Source organism: Lissotriton vulgaris, chromosome 2_1 (assembly GCF_964263255.1).
Source record: "Lissotriton vulgaris chromosome 2_1, aLisVul1.2, whole genome shotgun sequence".
Classification (NCBI taxonomy): Eukaryota; Metazoa; Chordata; class Amphibia; order Caudata; family Salamandridae; genus Lissotriton; species Lissotriton vulgaris.
The window spans coordinates 1,756,791,877-1,756,819,624 of NC_141687.1; the positions used below are offsets into that span (position 1 = coordinate 1,756,791,877).

The 27,748-nt window shown below is 47.0% G+C and overlaps 1 protein-coding gene across 3 annotated transcripts in view; it reads right to left on the reverse strand.

The window, feature by feature from the left end:
* Positions 1-27,748, reverse strand: part of LOC147733242 (ras association domain-containing protein 7-like) — a 139,102-nt gene that overhangs the window by 21,577 nt on the left and 89,777 nt on the right. For 2 of the 3 annotated variants that reach the window (XM_086957805.1, XM_086957807.1), the window contains exon 2: positions 1,868-2,029. In XM_086957805.1, coding sequence (XP_086813931.1) covers positions 1,868-1,970 — 103 coding nt within the window. In that variant the 5' untranslated portion in view covers positions 1,971-2,029. Of the gene's footprint in view, positions 1-1,867; positions 2,030-9,791; positions 10,263-27,748 lie in introns of those variants that run through there. The other variant, XM_086957806.1, reaches the window with a different exon arrangement.

Below are 27,748 nucleotides of genomic sequence, written 5' to 3' on the forward strand. Positions count from 1 at the left end.
ATAGAATGACAAATCACAACTCAAAAAATCTTGTTAGGAAAAAATAAGCTTGGCTTCCCGAGCACCCTTAGTCTCGCACACTTTAGCAGCTTCAAAGACAACCTGCAGTGCTGCAACACAAATGTTTGGAGTGCAGCGAAATACTACCTCAATATGTAGTGGATACTCAGGCGAGAGCTGTTGATTTTTAATTAAATGATAAAGCCTTGCGTTTTATAGTAACTCTGAATGCACAAAGCTTCTGAGGAGCACTGATTGAAATGTGCTATTACTATCCCATGAACAAGGGGTGTTTAGACAAAATATTGAGTCAAATACATATTGCAGTCAAAATATTGTGTCAAGAATAGAGAACACAAATATTGTGAAGGTAAGTTTGTATGGGTAAGCAAAGTTATACTTTAACTCTGCATATGTGTACCATGACGATATATACATGTTATCCTCCAGGTACGTATATCTGGAGCTACAGATGGTAATTCTTACCTATTGGCACTGAACTTCTCTAAAATGTTGGTCCTCTACGTTTCTGCGCCGATATCTTGTCTACACAATACTTTCGTCAGATATTCGATCAAACAACCTGAAGGTGGGGCTGTGAGAGGTGGGAATCTTGAAAGGGAACAGCCTACCACTTCTGACAGCCAACCTCTTGCTGGAAAGTGTGTTCCGTTTTACCTCAGTGGCATACTTAAAGGAGACCACACCTTGTACCGGAAATAATCTCGCCCTAGACCTTGGAGAATGTGAGCTCATTTCTAGTTAAATAAAGAAAAATAGAAAACATGTTCTCTTATAAGACACCGTTTTCATGAAGGGAAACATCTAGCCAAATAGCCTAGAGAAAGGAGAGCCATTTAAGGAGGGTTCTTGTTGGACCTGCACTAGTAATCCACAGTACAGAGGAAACTCCAGCAAAGAAAAATGCATGCCAATTTGCCCTTGTTAAAAAAAAATCACCTCAAAAGTGAAGGAGCAGCCGCCAAGTAATAATTCTGCCATCTTTTTGGAGAGAGACCAACTACAGTGGGATGAATTGAACATAGAAAGGGAGGCTCTTATACCACTTTATCCTATATATGTGAGACTTCATCCATTCAGATGGGATTAGTCATTAGGCAGAACATTATACAAACATACCACAGAACACAAGTACATCATACAGTTTGGTTTCACTGTGCTCACAACAGAACTTAATACTATTACATCCTATCAACTATCCAAAAAAGAGCACATTAAGACAGAACTCTCAAAAATACATTCTCTTAGTGGTCCCTGTGTCTGCGACCTGCGGCGGCAGCAGTACGAGTTTTTTCCCTTGGGCAAACGCATTGAGGAGCCGGAGCGAGGGGAGGGGCTGCGGGGGTTGCCTTGCTTCCTATTGCCGTCCGAGGCGGTAGGTAAGTACAGGGGGCCGCCGCCTCAAAACTTGTGCCCCGGGGCAGATCTCCCCTCTACCCCCACCCCCCCCCCCCCCCTGCCCCCCAGCTACGGCACTGCATCTGACACATGCAAAACCAATGGGCATGCATACCTATGAAGAAGATTTATATGCAGTAACTTCCAACCAGACGTTTCAAGCTCGCAACTCATTGAAAGAGCTACGATGTCATAACAATGACTAACTGCGATATGCAACAATACCAGTGGGACAACCGACAAGTCTTAAAATCCTTTTGTTGGCCATTGTCTTTGAAAGGTCAGTAGGTCTGTTGACGGTAGCCATGCTAGCCCGCTCATGTGACTGACAGGGTCGGTCCCAGCCATAACGACTTATCAGAGGAATCAACCTTTCTAGAGAATCTCCGGTATAGAGGACTCCTGCTTAGATTATACATTCTGAAAAAAACAAATAGGGGGAACTTACCCATAGACTGGGCCAACGCGATGACCACTTCCTGGCAGGAAGTCAGCTCAGAAACGCCACACACCACCCGTTGTACGCCATCGACCCAGACCTTCAGCTCCATCGCCAGGCTCACCGCTGTGCCAGTTCTCAGAGAGTCATGGGCATGGTAGTGGGCCTTACCTTCAGTAAAAAAAAACACGAAAACAGCACAAGTCAAAACAGAGCATGAGTGGCAGTCATTGCATAGGTCGCGGTAATCAAGGTGTCAGAATCCTAGATATGGTGCACATTGAATTCTCTCATCCACTTACTAACTCATGTACACACATGAGCTTTTTGGAAGAGAGTCTATTCTCTCTCATCACTTATAGGCAAGTCTAAAAGGATGACTGGACTTCAGCCCGTTATTGTTTTCCACTTCCCATTTAATTCTGGCAGGAAAAGCCATGGATTCTTTAAAAGGAACAGCTAAGCTACATCTGTAAGAGAAGAGGATGAGCTGCAAGCATCATTTTTTTTTTTTAACTCAGCGCAGATGGCAAATCCCTGGATTAGAATCCCATTTCCCATGCAGAGCACGTGGTTGGTATGGAATCTGTTGCATTAGAATAGCAGCAGTAGCTACGCATTGCCCATCACAGTCTCAGGACACTTTTCAGTCTATAAAATTGAACAAATTATTCAATACATTTGGGACTGGATGCATCAAAGGCGTACTGCAAGCCAGAAAACCTTTACCAATTCGCAAATTGTGGGTAGCAATACAATGTATCAATGGTTGGTAATCACAATTGTGGTTTCAAACCATGTAAAAGTTACTGACTTTAAAGTTGCGCTTGTAACAGATTTGTGAAGGGAAAGTGTCTATGACTATTGTGTATGGCACTCTGTGGGGAGGGTCCTAGAGTAAGCGGTGTCTACAACCCCCTCACCCCAGTGTCTTCCCAGACTGAAACATTTTATATAAATTAGGACCAGCCTCTTAAAAAGAATTCTCATTTAAAATGTGGCACGCAGGTCTGCTGTCTCTTGCAGGCCCCCATCCCTGCATTTGCAGTCAATCGCAAGGGGTCGTTAATAGCAAACTTCTTAATTAAAATTCATTAGGCAGGTGGTTGTGTGACCTGCTGGAAATAGGGAATTTGCGATTCAACCTCTTTGGACATAGGTTTTATCGCAAACTGCAAACCTGTTCGCAAAAATAGGGAATTTGTGATTCAACCTCTTTGGACATAGGTTTTATCGCAAACTGCAAACCTATTCGCAAAACCATTGACTTACCCACGACCTAAATCAGTAGAATCCTATTCTTCTTAATGGTGTAACACGGTCAGATTCATATGGCCCACAAAGATTCATAATAAAAAACTGATGATTGGGAATGGTCTCTCGCTGGCTCGGTTGTACTCATGAGATTGTGTATTTTCACATTATACTGCAGACGTTGTGTGCACTAACCAGCGTGACTTCAGCTAACCCCTCATACATGCTGGTTTGCTGCTGTCTTAATGCATCTGTTTTTATCGCACTTCTTGTTTTCTGCTGTCAGCAGTTCTTACCCTCTGAAGATTACAATCCCATGTGGACACAGATTGGGGACGTACCTCCGTAAACACTCAGTGCCTTGTACAATACGATTCTACACTCTCCTGTAAGGCATCACCTTATGGTCTTTTGTCAAGGTAAATTATAACGTGTTGAATATTTCTGTGGTGGTAGTGTACTTTTGAGTAGAACATGGCCAATTAGACTTGTGTGAACAGGGCACAAGTCCTAAAAAAAGAAGTGGGGGTACGCTCTAAGTTAGGTGGTGTCACCGGAAGTGACATCACGACAGGTGACTTGCACCATCAGACTCATTGCCTCCCCTCGCTCACTCCTTAGATGCAATTGCATCAGAGAAGCCAGCGTGTGAACTCCAGGCTCGCCCCAGAGAGGCCAAAGAGTGAATGTGTGGTTTAATTTGCTCCAGTTATCGAGCTCTCAAGTGTTCCTCTGTCATGTGGGCGATGTCGGACAGTCCTGTTTTTCTTGATTTGCAAACTTGACTCGAAAACTCCAAAAGCCACCTCCACCAGCTTCGCAAAGGGAGATCACTATGTTACCCACCACTGACTGTTATCATTACAAACAGAGGCCTAGCACAGGCTTCTGCAGACCCTGGGGCACGCAGGAAGCAAGGGAGGCTCCACTCAGCCCAAGACCTATGAATGCATGGATCTTGCGAGTCACTGGGTAAAGGGAAATCGACGGGGCGGCCGTGCGGGCAAGTAATGCCATAATTTAAAGTCCAGCTTTTAGACAGGGGGGACAGTGTCCACCCGGTAAAATATGTGGGGGGACGGCATCCACCCGGGTGGTACCCCGACTCGAGCCCTGGGTGTGAAGCATAGACACACCTCATGGCAAGGCACAGAAAGTCCAACATAGGCTCCACAGCAACAAAGCAGACTATGTACTTCTCCACTCCTTTTCCGTACCTCTGGTACACCGCATGCACAGTCCACCAATAGTGCTCATTGCCTTTCAAAACCTACTACACCACCCCTTGCCCTTGATTTGGATTTTATTTCACCCCCCCCCGTACAACCAGTGCTTCATTTGCTGTTGCCAAATTTATCAGTACTTAGAAGGTAGAATGTTTTGAAACAGCCCGCCAACGAACAGAACATACTTAACACCTTAAGTGCTGCCGTCGGCCAACGGTCGTCGCGAGCACTACCTTGGCAGTGCTGCGCACAACCGTTGGCCGACGGGCCAGCATTCGTTCATCGAACGTTCAGCACTGGGCGCTAAACGTTCGACGCTCTTAAGGTGCTAAGTAAAGGTGCTAGGGCACCAATGTTCATTGTATTCAACTGAAACAATGTAAACAAATGGATTGGATTTGTAAACCAGAAACACTGAATGAACACGGGTGCTACAGAGAACATGGAAGGGCCATATCAGCTCACAGATCGGTAATCCTGAGAGCCAGGTTTTAAGAGCGCTATGAAAAGCAAGGTGCTTAAACATGGATCCAATTATGGGCAGTAAATTGTTCCATGCTTTTGCTGCCAGGAAAGAGAAAGATGATGCCACCGAAAAGGGGGAGCACCAGAAGATTAGGACGCAGAGCATAATGATTGCGCTGGAACATACCTACTAATATCGGCAGGGTGATCATTGCCAGGGCCTTGTGACATAAGTGCATGAATTCTAAAAGAACGTGCTCTTGAAGTGGGATCCATTGCAAAGAAACTAGAAGATCACAAGTGATCATGCCTAGGGAGACTTAAATTTAGGTAAAGCAACTAAAGCATTTCCACATATAGTTAGTTAGGCAGACTGCATTTCCATAGTTCAGTTTGGACGACAGAAGTGCTTGAACAGTGATTTTTCAATATCTAATTGGGAGAAGTTGGGAATTTTGCAACGTCTTTTGCGTGTCAAAAAGCATGATAAAGTTCATTAACTGGGATGAGAAAGATGACTTATCAAATGTTAGATCTAAGTTTTGTGCTTGTTCATTGGAGGAAGTGGTGTTCCCAAAAAGGATAGCCACAAACAGTTCAACCAAAGAGATTTGTGATTGTGACTGCAAAACAATTGATCTTGGTCTTCTCAGCGTTCAACTTTGAATCACTGGATTTCATCCAAGAATAAACATCTTATAAATGTAAAGCTTTTTGCTAGGAGTCATGCCAGACTGTGAATGTATAGTTACTATCAAAGTTTAATTGCCTGGTAAGTGAAAAGGTAAATCCATGCTCCTTAAACAAGAAGGAGGGCCAACTAGAGATTAAAGAGCCTGGAACTCAGGGCCAGGCCCTAAGTAACCCCTCTTGCTAAGGGGTGAGAAACGGAGCAGAATGGAGGAAGATGAACTGCTTTCTCTCTTTGTGCACCAGAAATGAAAAATCTCAGTGTTTACACCAATGCTCACTCCCTCTCTCCAAAGACTCTGTAGGAGAACGGGGAGGTGACATAGCTTCAATAGTCGCTGATAAACCCAACAGAATGAAAACGGCTGAGCCATTGTTCTAGCGAAAGACGCAGATCATCAAGGGCGATATCTAAAACCAACTCCGTGCCTTGTCCTTCAGGTATAATGACTTTCATGGTAATTCCAGAACTCAGAGTCCCTCTTTAGAAGCCTTCATATCCGGTAGAACGGAGAGTCTGGCATGGAAGAATGCCATCAAAGTAGGGTGTACTTGGTGACCGAAAGGCAACGCACAGCAGCAAAAACCAATGTTCTCGCCACTCTCTGCTCTGCTCGTCACTGTATGTTACTGGAAGCATGTCGCAACAACACCCACGGCCTGCTCACCCAGGTGGTGGCGGCTCAGTCTAAAAATAGCTCTTCTGGTTTCTTTCGTCATCAAACTTCATTAAAGGAAATAGCAGCTGGTTACTCAGTGTCAATCATACTAATTCCTCACATTCCTATTAGTAGCATCATTCTGTTCTACAAGGACTGTGCACAAGAACTCTGCATATGCCCGTCCTGGAGTCTGTAACCAACGAGCAGAGATGTCCAGCTACGGGTATGTGGTCACTGAGCAGCACTGCACTCCCATCAGCTTTGAATGAATGAAAAGAAGTGACTAGCCCACAGCCTGTAATTACCCACTCCAGGACATGCAATGAGTGTGATGGGCAATGCCCACTGCTGGGCCACTAACCAGTGATAGTCACTGAGCAGTAAAGCCCTACTGTCCCCCAGACCCTGTAATTAGTGAGCAGAAATGCACATCAGAGAGTCTGTTTTTAGTGAGCCAATAACTCTGGCGCTTGCTAAGGATACTTTCACCCCCATCATAAGAGGTGCGCTCATATTAATAAATAAGCAGCTAGCAGGGCCGGACTGGGAACCAGAACCGGCCCTGGCAAAGTGCTCGGCCGCCCCCCCCCCCCTCCGTGAGGAGAGGGGAGGGGGGAGAGGTGCGACCGCGCTCTGTGACAGGGCCGGTTTTCGGCCGTTTTTGTTACAGGGCCGTTTTTGCAGCATAACGGCCCTGTAACAAAAAAACGGCCCATGGGGCCCAAAACCGGCCCCCAACCATGCGGCCCACCGGGGGATTGCCCTGGTGCTCTCAACGGCCAGTCCGGGCCTGGCAGCTAGTGTGATGCTAGTTCCACCTTAGGGATTCTACCTCATGAGTGGAAGATGTTCAGGATTCCATGAAGATTTGTTTTATACCTTACCATTATCCTACGACAAGACAATACACTTCCTGCCAATGTGCCCAAACTGGGCCAGACGGTGGAAAGATGGCATTACCGTGGGACGCACGCACTCTTGTCTATCCCTACCTTCCCTTGCTAGTGTGGCTCACTGGTTAGAGCAGGCAGACCCTGAAGCAGAGGTCAGACCCGGGACCAGGGTTCAATTCCCGACATGGCAGGGTCTTGAGCTCAAATGTCCATGGACTCGATAATTCTCGCTTCGGTGCCTGACCTAATCATGGGTTCACACTCTGCAACTCTGGGCATTAAGCTTGCTTAATCTCCACAACGGCCCCCCGCGGCGGGATGCCTGGCTTTCACCTTGGGGATGCCCTGTAGGGGCTATCTCACAGGGAAAAGCCAGGACGGGTTCCCAAGGCAAGCGCGGAGATACCCCTTCGGGGGTTGATTCAGGCGCTATATAAGAAACATAATAATAATAATAATAATAATATGTTATCCATGTGCCACAGGAGAAACAAAGGGACGAGGGGTTATTTTTGAGAGGGCCTGTGACACATTTCCCATTCTCTTGGATGTTTAGCTGATCCCTTACCAGGGTTATGTTTCTCATGCAGACATCTGCTACCTGTCCCTTTCCAGTCCTTCAGTGGTCCCTTAGCAATAGGATATCACACCATATAGGATATGACCATTAATGAATCCTGCAACACTAGTGCGAGCAATAGCGATCAGCGGAACCACATCTTTGCACGCTTAAGAATAGTAGGTGCCTCCCCTGTCCCAGCTGAAGTATTCGGGCATGTTTTCTTTTCCATTAGACTCTGGGTGCATTGACATTGGGGGGGGGGGGGGGGGGAGTGTTAAATATGGAAGATATGGAGTGACAGACCCGGGAATGCTTTTAATGTGCGCAGCTTTCATATCGTTTTGCAAAAGTAGTTTTCACATTTTCAGAGGGGGGTTTAGAACTAGATAATCAAAAAAAGCACACATTCTAAAAAGAGGACCCAGGTAGGCTCTTGTTGTGATGGGCCCCTATGGAATTGAAGGGGCTGCAGTACTGAATAGGTTACAGAATGAAGTGTTATAGGCTCGCTGTAGCCTGAAAGGACGATAAGTAGGAGATGAAATCGCACCGCAATAGGGTTTAAACACATCACTTCCTCTGCCCCTATGCACCAGTTCATGTCAGTGCACCAAGCAGTAAACTTGATGACATTACTTCACAGCCGCCTTAGGAAGAGACCAAGTCCCTACCTGCCACAGAGATTGATGGGTTTGCTTTTAATTTAGGTTTCTCGTCCTCTTCAATCATCTGCAGCGATTGCTGGACTTTTGTCCTTGTGATTATGGCAGAGTTTAAGTAACTGAGAAGCAGTGGGGTCTATTTATTTCTTCGTTTCTTTAAAGTCCCCCTGTACACATGGGCTGGCCTGGTTTGTTAAATTACCCATGAAGTGCTGGAAGGGCATACCCAAGACCACAGGCCAATATTCAACCAGTGGCCAAGTTCCTGAAACACACACAATGGTGGAGAGCTGTTAAAAGAATACACTGTCCTCTGAAGCACTCTTCCTGCAAATAAAAAAACACTCAACACTGCTCTCCCCAAGACAAACACAACTGAAAAACCTCAGAGGCATGCAGAATTTCCCCATGTGTGCAGTGCATGGCCGCAGACCAAAAATAAACATTTCAAAACATGCACTACTAACCCGAGCACCCTGACAATGGCAGGTGAATAAGAAATGCGGCGGCTCTTTTACAGACACCCGAGACCAAGCCTGCACTCAGGAGAGACCAAACACCGGGCGCACATACAATACGAAAATATCAGGTAACATCGCTCGTATTGGTAAAAGAGGACCCCTGGCCAGATAGTCTTGGACCCGGTTACCTGGTACGTGTGCCAGGGAGCTGGGGCCCCATAGGAGCCCCTAGCTCTGGAAATTAGACTTAAGCTACTGCAGAAGAACTGTGAGATTTGCCAACTGTTGTGCCAGCCACATAATTAATGATTAACCGTATTTGCCGCATAATTATTCATCTACTGCATAATATGTAGAGGCCAACAAAAAAAAACTGTTTCTATGTCAAATGAAAGGAAAGATATTATCAAAAATAAGGCTACCCCCTACTGATGCGCTTTGGGCACCAGTTTCTTAACCCTCACTACCTACCTTTGTCTTCATAGCACTTAGGTGCTGAGTGAGGACAGGCGCCCATTCGCATCCAGTTTCTGATGCCTCCTGTGCACCTGCACTATACATGTACAAAAGCTGCACATTACACAGTTTTGCCACCCAGCTGCATCACTCATCTATCACCAGCTTCCAGGCCCTGATCGCCAAGCGCTTGGAAAACCCCGTCTCAAGCGCAGAACTATGTAGCCGGGAGGGTACATTTTCTTAAGCCAATGCCCTTAAACTAATAAAAAAAAATAAGTACACGCTCCAAGAAATAAATTCAACGTTCAAAACGAATACAAGAACTCACTGTTCTCCTTGCAAAACGGCACAGATTGGTCAAGATGAGGCACCTGGATTCAGCCCAACCGCTGCCCACACGGATCAGTGCAAGTTCTTCGTGTGTTTTATGGTTACGTTGGAAACTAATAGGCACAAAACGACAATCTAAGGGCGTCTTTCTGTGGAGTCGGGTCTGGCTCGATCACTCACTCCCAGGGCTCCTTGGGTTCTCCGTTCACACCGTAGGCCCGCCGCCACCCCCTCTGTGGAAGTCTTATAAAAGAGGACGCGGGACCCACCTGTGTACTCTGGCAGCGCCTGGTCACTCCTGGGGCGCAGCAGGAAGGAGGCGCTAGGGTCCTGGCAGCCCGCGTCCTCAGCGCCGAGCCGCAGCCGGCTCCAGAGCTGGAATGACGGCGCTGGGATCACACACTCACCTGCGCCGCTGCCACGCCCTGAGCAGGTACACAGCAGTCAGTGCGAGCCAGGCGCAGCGAGAAGGTGCAGCCGCCCAGGAGGCGTCACCACGGGGAGTGGTAAGCCAGCCGGTCGAGCAGCTCGGTGTGTTCATGCACCGACCGCAGGGATCTGCATCTGACCTGAAGGCCACCTGTCCCAGCCGGCAGGATGGGGTTACCTCTGGGACCTGGCACATGAGACAGTATCAGAGAGCATAACTTGAGTGGGGGTAGGGCAGGTGGCGGTCTGCTCTCTGGGCGAACCACAACCAGTTGTGTTCTGTGCAGGGACTGAGGCACGTCAGCCGCTGCCCGGACAATACCAGAGCACAGGGACATAGGTATCCGTGTAGCAGGTGTAGTGACGCAGGGGCAGACTGTAGAAAGGGCCGCAGTCACCGTAAAAAGGAACCCGTTGCAGGAAGTGGAGTGAGGCGCTGCGTCTAACTTCCGGCCACACATTTCTCCGGCCCCTGGCTCCCCACCCTGGGGCACCCAGGGGCCGTGCGGGGCGTTATGGTGTCTCTTGAAAGGTTGTTTTATATCCTACAAATATGCCTCTGTGCTTTTTTTTTTTTACATAATTGCGTTATTGTAAATATAAAAACACTAATCAGAGGAGCCCTCGCATCAAAGTCCCCCAGACCAGCCCCCACAAAAAAGAACCATTTGTGGAAAAATAGATTCCCGTGATGCCTACACATGTGGTATTCTCCTTGGAATCGCTAAACTCGCCCCATTTAACTTAAAAGAAATACGGAAGCACAAACCTCTAGCAAACCAGGTGGGGGGTCAGATTGACATGGTGTTCATCTAACAATGTGTCCACTATATGGTCAGGTGAAGTGTAATAAACGAGTAAAATGACAACTCAACGGACGCCGATAAAGTCTGCATTCTTTGAAACCCCAGACGCCAGCACCTGGCTCGGAGCCAAGAAAAAAATGGAAAACAAACAGATTTAAAGAGAAAAAAATGTGAGGGGAGGAGCTGAAACTCAGCGCACAATACCGGTCTCATGGAGGGGCAGAGATTAGGCCGGTTTCGGACTGTAGTTTCGGCGTCCCACGGAGATGAGGTTGGCACAGGGGATAGCGGGCGAGGCCCGGCTGCTGCCAAGCACCGGGAGAGACGAGGCCACATGTCGTGCCAAGGGCACCAAGTGTCCCCGGGGAAGAAGCGTGAACTTATTGTGCGGCCACTGACTGTTGCAGTGCTCCAGATTTACTACCGGATTTCTAGAGTAAGGCGGGAGTTCAGGGGTGCAACTAAAGCAAAGCACTATATTGCATTGGGTTCGGGGGGGGGGGGGATTTCTTCATACAGGACATATGTAACACCGAATCCCTACATCTATCTATCATTTCAATAAACTATATTTATCTGACAGGATCGCAGCTCTATGCGCACTGTGGACACCAGGTCACTTTTACCAATATAAAGCGTAACTTCTAGCCAACTCGATAGTAATTTATTAGCTTTGAAGGATGAAAGACTGAGCCCACCCCGCCCGGATTCCAACCAGTGGTCGGTCAGACGCAAAGACAGTCCCACGTTAGACTCACACCCCACCAAGCAATGTGCCCCTAAGTGACCTGTGCGCTATACCGTTTATGACCGTAGCCTTCAACCCACCGACCAGAACCAAGGCAGGACTGCTGCTCGGTCCGATACTAGTGGGGCCGCAGGGACAATGCAGGAGGTGGCCCAACTACTGCCTCATACACCCTGTGCTAGTACCGATAGCCTGCAGGTTCACCTTTGTCACTGTGGTGGTGGGGAAGCGTCATACTTGGTTAGATGCAGTCTATTACAGACCACACCATTCTCCTGACCAAGCAGGCCTTACCACCAATGACAGGTGGCCAACTGGTCCAGGCTGCAGCGTCTTTCAGTGGCAGCGGGTCATCTTTACAAGTGGCGGGGTGTGAACGGAGCGGGTATTTCCCGGTGTCTCCAGAGGCAACAGTATTTTACCGCCGTGGAGTGCCCTTTATTTTTTCTAATTCTCGCATAACATTTTATACCAATTGACAGAAACGCCTGTAGGTGCCGCAACACCTATTCTGGGCCTTACGGAAATTCCTTACGGAACTAGCCTGGCACTGTCCTAAGTTAGCAAGTCTGCCCCAGGGATACAGAGCCGCTTTCTGGTGCATGGCGACTTCAACAAGACAAGCTCTCAGGTCCCCGCTGCCTCCACGCCGTTATCAAAACACACAGGTAAATAGATGCTATAGTCAGATAAAAACAGCCATGAGTTGCCATGTACCCTCTCCAGTACAACACAAAAAACTCTACTGCATGTCGGTTCTCACAGTGCAATCACTTCCGGTTGGTTCAAAGGTCACATCGTCCATACAAGAACTCGCTTGCCGAGCTCTCCTACCCCGACATTTGGGGTGATATATTTACTGAGGAGTATGAATGCTATTTCAGTCTGATACGCAAGTGCTTGCGTACGGTAGGTGTGCTTAGGGGCACTGTAATAGTATGAATGCAGTCGGAAAAAATACACTATGGTGTCAGCTGGTTACACACGAGAAATTGCTCAAGATCACAACAAAAGTCCCGAAACCCAAGGGGGGGGGGGGCGCATTGCTCGATACAACACACGGCCGCACACACGTCAGCATCCACAACTCTAATCGTGAAGTGTCCCAATGGAGACACCTGCCCCGCACACACACACACATGGGCGGCATTCACTTGCATTCCTGGCGCGTCCTGGAGGTGAGTAACCCACGCCAGGGCCAGGCAGCACGGTATGCCAGCGCGTGGCCACCCCTGCCCCGCGCCCCCTCCGTGAGCGAGGACCCCATGAGCCAGGGCGCCTCCGGGCCGGAGACACATGAACCAACAGGGCGGAAGAAAAAACACGAGGAGGAAAAGAAAACATTCTGGATAATAAAGGAAGGAATGGCAGGAATGCGAGCAGGTGAAGCGGGAACGCCCCTCCCAGGTAATGAGGCCCTCGTACTGGAACCGCGCGCCAAGGGCTGGCGGCAGAGGCGGGCCCGGGGGCTCCGAGGGCAGCGGGCGCACGAGCGGCGCCGCGCACAGCGCCTAGACGGCCCAGGGGGCCTCTGGGTGCGGATTTCTGCAACACACCGTCTCTGCAGGCTGAAGTAATGCGCTGAAAAGTTGAATCTTAAGTTGATCTACTAGTAGAACGTATATATTCCATCTAGAGACGCACATAACCGAGAGGCCAGGGTAGGATGTCCTCCTCTTAACTGAATACAAAGCAGAGATCCGGGGTGGGAACAATAACGCTCTGGACGGTGGTTGGGACACAAGGACCCTTTCCTGTTACAAGTAAACTCTCCAGACTGGCCTCTGTGCGCTCCATCGATGAGGGAGGGGCTCGGCCAGATGTCCGCCCGCCAGGGCCCCAGGGGCTGGAGAACGAGTACACCCCTCCCGGTGCGGAGGGCGAGGGGTCCGCCTCGTGCCAGGCACCGTCGAAGCACAGCGTGGGCTCGCCAGCCCTCACATACTTTCATTTCTGTTCCGAATGTGAAGCGCTCTGACGCCTTCGGGTAAAGTCCGTGCTATATAAAAATGCATAAATAAATAAATAAAATAAACATACTTGGCATGCCTTCCGCTCCAGTCACAGTATCAGGGGAGGTCGAAAACTAAAACACCTGTTCAAGAGCAACACTTACCGACTCTCCCCGACGAGGCGTCCAGGAAGGGCAGGGTGCAGTAGGAGAAGGGCACCCGTCTCCCGAGGCGAGGCATGGCACCGTGGGCGCAGGGCAGGGGGCCGACGAGAGGAGGGTACCCAAAGAGGCCGAGACGGTAGCAAGGGGGCCGAGGAATGCTCCAGACAAGCAAGTGAGCTGGGGGCGTACAGGCCTCCACTGTCCACAGCACGTCTCCTCAGCTGACGGTCGAAGATGCACTGAGGTCCTGCCCTTATGGCACCTCCCCTGGCTGATCATGGGATGGGATAAACCCCCCCATTGTCTTTCAATTAGCAGCCCCACCTACCAGCACTTAGGAACTGGTCCCACCTGTTGAGACCGGACAGAGGTAGGGCAACACCCCTCACCCACACACCCCTCCCCGAGGCTTAAAGGAAGGAGACCCTTCAATGCACTTGCAGATGGAGATTAGTAGGGCACGGATACCAGCCCAACCCATGACCTTTAAGAAAGGGGGAGGAGGAGGGCTACACCACACTCGCAGGGACAATTTAAGCTAACCAACGCCACGAAAAAAAACACCCTTGCCACTAGGAGTCTATAGGGCACTAGGATTTAATCTATACGGCTTTATTTATATTTGTTCTTTTATCGGACGATACATTTTATATTATATATATTATTTAAGGCCGAAAGGCTAACTTTATGTCCTTCCCAGCAATCTAAAAGCCTGCTAAGTGACGCGCGGAGTCTCACGGGCTACGGCGCGTGTGCAAGCCATCTGTGGAACAGACTCCATGCCTAATGTTTGTAGATTGCCAGCTCTGTGCCTCTTAAAGCTGTGGCATCGCTTGTCATCGGGGCGACCCCTCCAACAGCACAGCGCTCTTGGGTTTTATTAATACAAAAGCATCAGACATGCGGACGCTCTTCGCCTGAAGTGTGCACACTCACTAACGGAGGTGTCATTTTGGGTCTGGGGAGGCGCATCTGAATATGCCCCGTGTTGCGGTGGCCATGCCATCTGGATATAAACCCACTACTTGTAGGCCTCCAAGAAGCCGAGAGCCCCCACACCCTGCTTCACAGTCCCATCCCCAGGTTTTATTTATCCCAAGCCTTCCTCACCCACCTACAATCATTACTCTGGATGCAGCAAAGCATCCGCAGCCAGAGCCTTCACGCACCCTCTCTTTTGGACACAGGCATAACAACCGATGCACCTTCTTACTCAAGGTGCTGGACGACGCTGTCATCAGGGACAGTATTGTCCAGTGTCGGGTCTTTAATTACCAACCTAATGTATTTTGGGAGATGTAGGATTTGTAAAGAAAAGCACATGAATAGCACCTGGTGTCTTTGATGAGATGTTATCTGCAACCTCATTCTTAGTTTAACTTAACTCCCAAAGGTTTTGCGTCATCCCACTCACGAGTGCAGCTAATCCCATGTTTGTGTCCTTTTGCTTGCTTTTTGATACATGAAGCCCTACACTAAACATGGTGGAAACAGGACTGCGTGGTACCAGAAAGAGAAGAGAAAACAGGACCAGAAAGCCTAGCAAATAACATGTTGAACAATCTGAGTTCCCCAGAATCAACTTTCTCACAACCCCCTCCTCGTCGATGGGCTCTCCCCGTCTCGCACGTTCCAAAATCAATTTCAAGGAGTATGTGAGGCTATTACGGAGATTTTTGGACTACAAGGCTACAATGATGTGGACATGTAAAGAAAGAAGTCAGGGAGGACAGAAAGAACAACAAAAACCTAGGCAGGTGTGGAACCTGGCTTCCTCCTGTGGAAAGAGAGGCTGGCGGCTATGAGGGCTGGGTCAGGGGCCTCTCCAGGTTTAACTGTGTTGGTTACGAGGAATGTGAGTGTGACATGCATTCCTTGTCAGACAGGTAGGAACATTGGCTCCGGGGTGTGCGGCCTGTGAATGATTTACCAGGAGAAATTAACCAAAGCGGCTCCCTCTGATTTATTTGCACAACCCCTCAAACTCTGCATACTTGCATGTCAGGAATCATCGCATTTAACTAGACCTGGATATTAACTCCTGCTCGGCCACCGCGCCCAAGATCAGCAGAGTAGGTAAAACCGATGGAAAGTAAGCGGGAAAAAACAGTATCAAGAATGTGAGCAGAAAAAAAAGTGTATGGCAATTTCAGGGAGTGCTGGCTTAAGGTGGTCAGAGGTGACCTGGCTGTTCTACAGGAACATTCACTTGTGACGTGGCACCCCCACTGAACACAGTGTAAGTAGATATTGTGAATAGTAGGCGGCCCTCCTCCTTCCTCTCGACCAGCTTGGGAAAACCAGCTCTCTATAGTAGAGGACATAAGTCCCCCAAACACCCGCCCCCAATGCGGCGCAAAGCGCCCTGATGCTAATTTCCCCAGTGAGGCGCTAATGGAACACATCAATGTCGGGTTCATTTGCAGGTCTCGGCTCCTCCCAGTGCCATTGGCAGGGACCACCCCCTGCAGGGAAGCATTGTCTGGGGCTGGGAATGTACACAGGGCCGCTCAGTGACGCCCATTGTTAGTGTGCACCGAAACTCGAGGCACACACGGGACTGGGGGAGGGCCGGGGGATGGAGGCAAGGTCAGGGGTGGACCCTTCAAGCACTCTTCATTCAAGATGCACTTGGAGCAGAGTGTGAAGACGGTTTTAAGATAGATATGGACGGATAGTCACGCGACACCTTTCCTGCTCTCTACACCGGTTTGCCCGTCTACCTATCCGCACTAACACTAGTGCTAGACTGTTGGTACCAAATATTTGTCATCCTTCCACAGCCAACCTGGCCGATCAACACCCCGCTCCAAAAGGCATGCATGGAGAACAACTTCCCGGCCAGTGCTTGGCACGCACTCACTGGCCGGATCACCCTCCGACTGGGCGAGCGGGCTCGTCTTCCTCCAGCAGAAAATAAATAAAAGTAAAGTTGCGAAAAAGCTTGGTCTTCTTTTCTGTTTAGCGCGGCTGCATCTTTGTTTACCAAAGGGCTTGGCCACAATGGGAGTGACGTGATCCATCTTGATAAAAAAAAAACAAAAAAAAACCGCTCTATTCACTTTTAAGGGCAAGTGTAGTTTCAACCTAAAGCTTGCCTGATATTATTCTCCTGTGCCAGAAGAAAAACATTCTTGAAAATATACACCTATTTTTGTGTGCATGGAATTTCACGATAATACATTTTTTTTAAACTTCGCCCAGTGGGACTTGGCTACTTTAAACTATCGGCTAAACTGTAACCGGAGCTCCTCTCTAGATAGCTACTACACAAGGCAAGAAGGCAGCCAGAACTTTCACATGCAGCACAGGATAGGGTTGTGAGTGGGTGAGCTGATTAACATCTGACAACCAGTTCTTGAGGTCGCCAAACAAGCTTTGAAACGGACAACAATGAGAAACAATGGATAAGTAAATTGAGAACTCATTCCAATTAAATATACCTCTGCCACGAGTTGCCGTGCCCACCAATCCCTCTCAGGCATATTTTTATTGTTGAAGGCGCTGTGGATGAGAAACTGAACTTTTAAAAACACTCAGTGTCCCGGCCTGGGTTACTCTTTCGAGTGCAGACGGGCCTTCCTGTAAAATGACCCATATGCACTAGTGGTGAATATCAGCCCTTTCAATCACGTAGGAAATAGCCTGCCAGACAGTAAACGAGCTTTGTAAAGAGCCCCTTTCCCCTGTGCTGAAGAAAAGCACTGTCAAAGGCAATTTACCTATCCTTGGCTGTCAAGGATTTTTTTTACATTATATTTTGGAAAACATATGCAGTGGTCATTAAAAGTGTAATATTAATAGCAAGTAAAAATGCCACATTCTAAAGGAGTCCTGCATATATTTGCGCAAAAAAAATGACCTATCACAATTTTTTTTTTAAAACCTAAAATAAAAGCAGAAATAGACAAGGAATTAGCCTACCAGTTCTGGTACTCAAATGGTATACTTTTTTTTTAGGTGGATACGCACAAGTAAAATATTGTTCATCGTAGTGACGAGACTTGATCTATGTGGGTTAGGAGAGGAAGGGAGGAAGTCTGATCCTTTGGGTTCTGCAGGAGAGAAAGGAACAGATCCAGTCGAGAGCGGTTCCTCGTATACCAGCGTCATAGTCTGGCTGCGAGAGTGCAGTGTGAGACGGTGTAGCATGCTGCAGAGAGGTCTAGTAGGATGAGGGCTGCAGTGGGGCCCCAGTTGAGTAGCATGCATGTTTGATGGCGTTTCAATCCTATTGTGTCAGGATCTTCAGGACCGGGTTGCCGATTGACGGGTGTGTCTGTCAGTTGGAGCGAGTGAGCAGTGTGCAGGCGGAGTGGTCGGAGCCCCGAACCAATGGAAGGCAAATCCACAGGGGGATTTCAGCTATCCAAGGAAGAAACCAATTGGGCGGCGCAGAGTGAAGCCAGCCGTAGTGTGCATGGCGATCAGTGCCAAACAGTGCCACGCGGAATTGGGGATCCATGTGTTGATTGAGGAAGAAATCCGGAGACTGCAGGATGTGCAGGCATGAGCCCCGGGGCGCCAAGGCCGTGTGCGATGTTGTTCAAGTGACCAATGACCGCCTGCACACCGCTCACTCGCTCCAACTGACATACAGCATCCGTCAATCGGCAACCTGGTCATGAAGATGATTCTGACTCGATAGGATCGAAACTCCATCAACCAACTTTCAGCATAATTCACGGCGCACATCTCTATGGTTCACTGAAATATCATCAACAAAACAAATAAATGGCTCATACTTTTAAAGCTGAACAAAAACTCTGTATACACCCTTCTTCACATTGTCACCTTGCATCTATCGCTGTTCTTCACCACGTGTCACTTGCGCCGTCACTTTTCCTGTCTTAAGCACAACGTGCACCTATTGCCTTTTTTGGTAGCCTCTGCAATTTATGCCCACAGTGCTGATATAACTGAACTGTATAAATTGCCATAACCAAATATATGATGCCATGAGCACATCCAAAACCAAATAACACAAGTCTCCCTTCTTCCTTTGTGTAATGTTTTGTACAAACATGTAGACTTGCCTTTTCTTCAATGATAAGAATAAACAAGCATTTGCAATGCAATAGGTCTCACATTTACGTCAGTTTATGCTATTGGTATTGGAAATGGCAATTTGTTTTATTTAGGTTTTAAAAACCGAAAACAAAAAAAAGCCATTGTTATTTACAATGCCAATAGCTCAAACTCGGTTAAATGCAAGACCTATTGCATTGCAAATGGTAGGCATCACGGACACCAGGAGGGAGGGCGGAAGGGGTGTGGAGGGGAGAAGGCACAGACAACGGGAGGGAGGGCGGGGGTTTAAGAAGACATGCCAAGGGGAGGGAGGGCGGGGGATAAAAAAGGCACAGACAACAGGAGGGAGGGCATTGTTGTAAAGAAGGCACCAACGCACGTTGTGCCTTTAGAAAGAGAAACTGGATAGAGAAAATAGTGCTTCAAGACTAACTAACAGGTACAGTGTAACAATCAATGTAAAAGGGCCAGTCGCCGTGGGAGTTGACGAATGAAGAGGAGGCAGTACTAAGGAGGGACTAACAAGCCTATTTACGAATCAGAAGCCAGCATTTAGGACGGACAATAACAAAAGCCAATGGCAAACATGGGCAGAGTGGGTGGGGCTTATATTCCCTATTCCACAACAAGTCTTGCAGAGCAGCGCATGTGCGCTGGCTCTAAGCGAGACCTAAAAAAGTGGTCGACATGTTTTGCTCAAATAGTAACTCCTTGGTCTGACTGTTGGAAAATTGCCTGGTTATTGTAAATTGGGATAGCAAGAGTGCATTTATTTTACTTTACCCCTGGGTGAAGATATCCATTGGTCACTTGTCATTAAATTCTTGTAGTACTGTATTACAGGACTCTTCACTTCCTGGGACGGCCTTTAAAATGGATCAGTTCCTTTCTCAAAGACCATACTCAATCTGTATGACTGGCCTTATTTACAGCCAAAGAACAAAAGGGTTGAGAAGGGCCCAAGGGGAAGGAGAATGTTTATAGACCTATGGGTATCTTGTCCCCCAACTACTTACTACAATACACGAAAGATACCAAAAGGTCTCTTTTGAATCCTATCGCAATGCAGAGCCTGTAAAGTGTTCTACAAGGATGGCTTGAGCAATGAAAAAATATATATGTGAAAAGATTACTAGAATACAGGAGAGACACACAGAGTGGTGAGTGTTGAGGTACAGTCCAGAGTAGGAACCCTTAAAAAGTACCCATCAGCCCACTCAATAGTGGAACTTCGTCATCTGGGATTTCAAGACTTGAAAAGTGGTGTCCACAACAGCCCTTCCTCAAGGAATACTTGAGGCTAGCTACGGAACCACTGGTTGAACCTACAACCAGATTAGATGACAGAGTTATAGGGTGATAGGGCTTAGTTGCAGTGCTAGAAAAAAGTGTTAAAGAATATATGAAACAGAAACGAAAGTGATCCGAGTGATTAAAAATACCTATCTTGATGTCAATAAGAAAACTTTATTAGGTCTGCCCATCAAGATGGTATAGTTAAAAGCAGAGTGATAATAGCAAAGAAAGAATAACTTGCTATTTACCGTAGATGTTTTTGGTCAACATGTTTCAGCCTGTATAGGCTTTCGTCAGGACCTTTAAATCACTACTGCAACACTTACTTATTGTGCTCTGTGAGATAATCTACAGACATTTCAAAATGGTGTATCCTCTCCTGAAAAAAATATAAGAATAATACAAACAACATACAGCAACAGGTTATGGTGGTTCTAGTTTTCCATAAACATATATGCATGTCATGTATTTCCTTTATGTAACTTACCCCAATCTTTGGGATGAGAAACCTCACCTCACCTGGCGACGGCTCAGGGTAAAGGAGGCCACGCACTAAGAGAATTTCAAAATAATGTGTTTTGGTTCATCTATAGAATTGGATATGCACACCCAAATTCATTTCCAGATAAGATACATGAGGCAGGGGAGCTCTAAGTAGAATGACACCTCTCTAGGATTGTGATGGTTTTAGCTATTGCCCCTTTGTTAAAAGAGGATGTCAGGATTCAATTCCCCTCAAGAAACCGAAGAGAAATTGCTCTTTACATCATAGAGTAAAATAGGTAGTGAGAACTGTTAGTTACAGCGCTGTCTCTTCCTCTACAATAGAGGGAAGAAACACCACTCGTTACACCTTTAAAACAATGGGCAAAAGGGCCTGTGAATTAGAGCGCTGTCAAGACTGGTAATGGTGCGCCCTGTCCAGCTCGCTAATTCTAAGAAATGCGCTCTTGAATATTATTCTTACCGCCGCATCGAGCTCACCTACCTCTCAGTCGTTACCTCGAGCTATGCTGAGCCGAGGGGGAGGTGGTGACTCGGTGCAATGCGGAAGTATAAGAAACCTGTATGCGGACCTGTGTGGAAGACAGCTGTGTTACTTGTCTGATTGGTTCTTCGTCAGAGTTCAGCGCGGACCAATCATTGTTGTTGGTAGACTGGGCGCTGTGTGTGTAGGTTTAACGCGGACCAATCATTATTCAGGAGAAAAGGGGGGAGGGCGTCGCGTAATGACGTGGAGCCCGGCGTTCCTTCTACTATGAAACCGGATATGTAGAAGTATCTCTTGGTAGTGGATCGCCCCGTAAAAAAAAAAAGAGAACCGCTTTGTAAACAAAGAACGTTCTACTTCTGGTTGGTCAAGAGGCCACGAGACTGCCAATACACCACCGTGCGCCTAAGAAGCGCTCGCTGAAAAGAGTAATGCCCACTTGGGAGCGGCACCGATTCCATAACACATACATGTGTCAGACAAAAACCCATCGATCAATGTGCAAGACGGATGCAACGAATGCCCCGTCACCAGCCGCCTCGCAGCCTGTGCGCAGCGCACCACGACTCACCGCTAAAGCCGAAACCGCAATAAACCTCGTTCAATACATTGAATGACCTGTCCCAAGTCCACTGGCAGCCTGTGAGTTGCGTGCCCGGACACACTGGTGAAGTCAAAATAGTAATGAACTTCCCTCAGTATATACAAACGAGGTTTATTGCGGTTTCGGCATTACTCTTTTCAGCGAGCGCTTCTTAGGCGGACGGTGGTGTATTGGCAGTCTCGTGGCCTCTTGACCAACCAGAAGTAGAACGTTCTTTGTTTACAAAGCGGTTCTCTCTTTTTTTACGGGGCGGTCCACTACCAAGAGATACTTCTACATATCCGGTTTCATAATAGAAGGAACGCCGGGCTCCACGTCATTACGCGACGCCCTCCCCCCTTTTCTCCTGAATAATGATTGGTCCGCGTTAAACCTACACACACAGCGCCCAGTCTACCAACAACAATGATTGGTCCGCGCTGAACTCTGACGAAGAACCAATCAGACAAGTAACACAGCTGTCTTCCACACAGGTCCGCATACGGGTTTCTTATACTTCCGCATTGCACCGAGTCACCACCTCCCCCTCGGCTCAGCATAGCTCGAGGTAACGACGGAGAGGTAGGTGAGCTCGATGCGGCGGTAAGAATAATATTCAAGAGCGCATTTCTTAGAATTAGCGAGCTGGACAGGGCGCACCATTACCAGTCTTGACAGCGCTCTAATTCACAGGCCCTTTTGTCCATTGTTTTAAAGGTGTAACGAGTGGTGTTTCTTCCCTCTATTGCAGAGGAAGAGACAGCGCTGTAACTAACAGTTCTCACTACCTATTTTACTCTATGACAGTGTTCTTCAATCTGTGGGGCGCGCCCCCCTGGGGGGGCGCGACACCTTCACAGGGGGGGCGCGATCTCCACTACAATCTGACCTTTGTTCTGTCCCAGGAGGGGGTTAATTCACGGAGGTGACAGCTTCAACTGCAGTGTGAGGCAAGGAGACTCCTCTGCTAAAAACGAAAGCAAACAAACAGACACGCTTTCGGTTTTAGCAGAGGAGACCCCTTGCCTCCCACTGCAGCTGAAGCATTTCAGCGCTGTGAATTAACCCCCTCCTGGGAGAGTTAGCTCTTCCCAGAAGGGAGACAACGTTTCCAGAGTTCGAGTCTCGGCATTGAAGCTGAACATCCTGTGATTCTGGGCAAATCACTTAATCTCCCCGTGCCTAACAAAGAAAATGAATATGTCCTCATGTAATGCAAATTGTGCTATGTAAAGCGCTCTGTCTGATACCTGATTCAGTTCAAGTTCACGCTATATAAACTCAGTAAAAAAAAAAGTGGGCTCTGGCTCAGGGCCCCAGCCTTTCAAAGGGGGTGGGAGTGTGTGTGTGTGTGTGTGGGGGGAAGGGGAGGGGGGGGGGGGGGTGAAAGAGCCAGCACTATTCTACAGTCTTGCCCTCATGTCCTTGAATCATTTTAAAACATAATGTTGTAAATAGCGTTTTTCAATTATTCATTTTCAATGTATATAAGTCTATTACAGACATTTTGCAGACAAAATGTGTTTATGCGTCATGTGACATCCATATAAAAAGTGTATTTTAGATCAAGACATGACCTCACATATGAGAAATAGAAGGGTGTGACAGATTATTTGAAGTAATGTTAGTGAACTGCTGTTGTGTTACATACTGAAAACACACATCACTATCCCTGAATATCCGATGTGCACACATTTAGTATTTGACCAAAGAAGGCATGAAAGAGCAGAGACTAGATCATAAAATCAAAGCTGGTCTGAACAGGGACCCCGAAAATACTTTTGGCCCACAGGCCACAAAATCCTTAAAACGTCCCTGAAAGTTTCTTTTAAAATTACACAGGCAGGCGCGCAAAATGCCAGCCAGCCATGTGTTGTTTAAACAGCTTGCAAATTGCTAAATATAGTTATAAATAAGTATGTATTCATTTGTAATGTTAACGAGCTCCAGGTCACCCCTTCTTTTTGTCGATTCATTTGTAATTCATCAATAGTTTAACACTTTTGAAACCCTACGCTGCCGTATATAACATGCTGAGTTACTTCAAGTGCCTGGGAATGCACCCTGCATTCAGACCACTCACTCCTCATTCTCGCCCTTCACTTTCACTCTCACCAATCACTCACACTGACCCGATGCACTCACGCCATTCACCCACTTACAGTGATCACTCTGCACTCACTGCGATCACAATGCGCTCACACTGATCACCATGTACTCACACCATTCACCCACTCACCCTGCACTCACACTGATCACCATGTTCTCACACCATTCACCCACTTACCCCCACTCACAGTGATCACTCTGCACTCACAATGCACTTGCGCTTTTCACCCTGTACCTCAACCTGCAGTCACACAAGCACACTAGTCAACCTGCACTTGTAACACTTCACTCACCTGTCCCCCTCACTGTTCAATCTGCAATCTCACTCCAATAAGCCCACCACTAACCATACATTCATTCGTCCCACTCTGCACCAACATGCACACCCAAATTCATATGGTCGCCTCACTCACCCCTGTACACAGGTATGGGCATGTCGTGCCCCATTAAGGTTTTCGTCCTAAATTACAAAAGGAGACATCTAAATGCATTACAATCCAGCCTTCCAAGGGCCCCTTGCTAGAGACACTTCTGTATTTGCCCTGATGGACTGGAATAATTCCTAAAACCGATTCTTGCAAATACCGTTTTGTTTAATTTCTTTTTAATGTAATTGATGTGAGGGAGTCTATTACTATTTGTAGAGAAATGTGTTTTTTTTATGCAACAACCATAAAAAAGTTAACCATAAAAAAGTTAGATCCAAGCGGTACCTCACATATGAGAAATTGGAGGATATCACAGATATTATTCACTGTAAAATTAGTGGGCGGCTGCTTTGTTACAACAGTGAAAACTCATCACTATCTCCGATTATTAGCTGTAAACTATTTTAGAATTTTGACTACAGTTCCTGTGCACCGTTAGTAGCCTGGCTAAATAGGATATGGCAGAGCTGAAAATGCATCATTTAAACTCCAAACTGTACTGAAAAGGGGCCCCCAAAATAGTTTTGGCCCAGGGCACCCAAAATCCCTAACATGTCCCTGCCATCACAAAGTCTGTCAGACAACATTACTCTGAAGTAAACTAGACAACATCATTATTTTATTATTAGTTCTATTTTTTAAATATAAGCCTGACGTGTCCAAACCCCCACTGCTTCAGGCAAGCAACTTATCGTACCATTAAGGAATTCTCAATGAGGGGTTTGTTCAGCGCCTTCTCTGTGGACTTTCAACTGTCTTTGGCTCCATAACTGGTTGGTGGGCAAATATCCCATTATAATGCTGCTTAAAACGTTTATTAATGGTACTTAGAGAAGATTTGTTTCTCGTGTACCAGCTCTGAGCTAGGGAGTTCTAGAAACATCTGACAACATTGTCTCCCTTACAGTCCCTGTCTTGGCTGAAAATGTCTGCAGAATATTCAGCTTTGGGAGAAGCTGCTTTCAAAACTCTCTTGCCTTTCAGCTTGTCCTATGTATGTGAGATTGGGTTCTCAGCACTTGCGGTATTAAAGTTCGTTCAAGCCTGGATGTGGAGCACAACCTGAGGATGGCAGTAGCAAAAATCCATCCACAGATTGACCGTCTCTGAAAAACAGGCAAACCTGTCACATTTATGTTGGTGGTGTTATTATCAATCCATGTCATATGTAAAACAAAGCATCCTCGTAAAAACAATTTGCACACATTTTATCTTGGAAAGTGGTGTTTTGAGCTGTGTAATAAGCCTCTCTCATTTCACCACACCCACTCACTCACAAACCTGCAGTTTACTAAACAATCTTATTTATTGAATGTTATTCGCTGAATATGCCCGGAATGTGCGCGTGGCGGTCGAGCCCAGAAATTTCTGTCAGGTGGTGGGGGGGCCCACCATCTAAAAAAAATCAGCTGGGGGGGCTTAACCTACAAAAGTTTGAAGACCTCTGCTCTATGATGTAAAGAGCAATTTCTCTTCGGTTTCTTGAGGGGAATTGAATCCTGACATCCTCTTTTAACAAAGGGGCAATGCCTAAAACCATCACAATCCTAGAGAGGTGTCATTCTACTTAGAGCTCCCCTGCCTCATGTATCTTATCTGGAAATGAATTTGGGTGTGCATATCCAATTCTATAGATGAACTAAAACACATTATTTTGAAATTCTTAGTGCGTGGCCTCCTTTACCCTGAGCCGTCGCCAGGTGAGGTGAGGTTTCTCATCCCAAAGATTGGGGTAAGTTACATAAAGGAAATACATGACATGCATATAGGTTTATGGAAAACTAGAACCACCATAACCTGTTGCTGTATGTTGTTTGTATTATTCTTATATTTTTTTCAGGAGAGGATACACCATTTTGAAATGTCTGTAGATTATGTCACAGAGCACAATAAGTAAGTGTTGCAGTAGTGATTTAAAGGTCCTGACGAAAGCCTATACAGGCTGAAACATGTTGACCGAAAACATCTACGGTAAATAGCAAGTTATTCTTTCTTTGCTATTATCACTCTGCTTTTAACTATACCATCTTGATGGGCAGACCTAATAAAGTTTTCTTATTGACATCAAGATAGGTATTTTTAATCACTCGGATCACTTTCCTTTCTGTTTCATATATTCTTTAACACTTTTTTCTAGCACTGCAACTAAGCCCTATCACCCTATAACTCTGTCATCTAATCTGGTTGTAGGTTCAACCAGTGGTTCCGTAGCTAGCCTCAAGTATTCCTTGAGGAAGGGCTGTTGTGGACACCACTTTTCAAGTCTTGAAATCCCAGATGACGAAGTTCCACTATTGAGTGGGCTGATGGGTACTTTTTAAGGGTTCCTACTCTGGACTGTACCTCAACACTCACCACTCTGTGTGTCTCTCCTGTATTCTAGTAATCTTTTCACATATATATTTTTTCATTCCTTATTTACAGCCCCCAAGCTAACTATAGATTGCGGGGTTCCACAAGGCTCCTCGCTTTCACCCCGTCTGTTTAATCTATACCTTCTTCCTCTGATTCGTACACTGAAGGAAATGAACGTAACAACTTTCAATTATGCAGACAACCTTCTGCTAACCTTCACTATTGACAATTCCCCTAAGTCAGTGGTTGAATTCCAGACCACCATGCTATCCATCCGTCAATGGATGGATCAAAATCATCTAAAGCTCAACCCTAGTAAGACGGAACTACTACTGACTGACTAAAGTAAGATCTTCTGGGGACCACAGTACTGGCCGACGGATCTAAGGTCCCCACCAGTACCTTCTACCGCAGTAAAGAGCCTCAGGGTCATTATAGATAATGACTGATCATTAAAAAACCAAGTAGGTTCAGTGGTCTCCAAATGCTTTAATCAATTACGAAAGATTAGGAAAATCAGCGCATGCTTACCCATGCAGCGCTAGTTCCGGTGACGTTGTAAAAATTGATACTTGTATAGCGCACTACTCACCCGCAAGGGTCTCAAGGCGCTTGTACGAATACCGCTGTGGAACCCATCCTGGCTTTCCCTGTGAGGCGTCCACTCCTGGGCACCCCCCAAGGTGGAGGCCAGGCATCCTTAGCGTTGTGGGGGCCGTTGCGGAGATTAAGCAAGCTATTGCCTAGAGTTGCAGAGTGGGACTCCATGATTGGAATAGGCACAGAGGCGAGAATTATCAGGTCCGTGGAATTTTTGAGCCCAAGACCAGCGGAGGCGGGGAATTGAACCCTGGTCCCGGGCTAGGCTTCCGCATCAGGGTCTGCCGCTCTAACCATTGAGCCACACTTCTCCACATTGGCATTGGTATTATCGCACCTGGACTATACTAATTCAATCTACCTAGGGCTGCCTCTCTTTTTCATATTAGGAGGCTTCAAATGGTCCAGAATCAGGCAGGCTGATCCATCAACAACCCAGATGGCAATCGACCAAACACTGTAAAAAAAACTACACTGGGTCTCAATACCCCAAAGGACAGAATTCAAGGCCGGTTGTCTGGACCGTAAATCATTCTACGGCAAGAGCCCTATATTTAATCAATACGCTTCTAAATAGGTATACTCCTTCCCGTAACCTCCGCTCAATGCATCTTCAGTTACTGACTACTCCTGCCTGTAAACGGAAACGGCAAGGTGGACAACGGTTTGCATACCTGGCCACTAGACTCTGGAATTCATTTCCTCTGGAGATTCGCTCCTGTACAGATTTACTT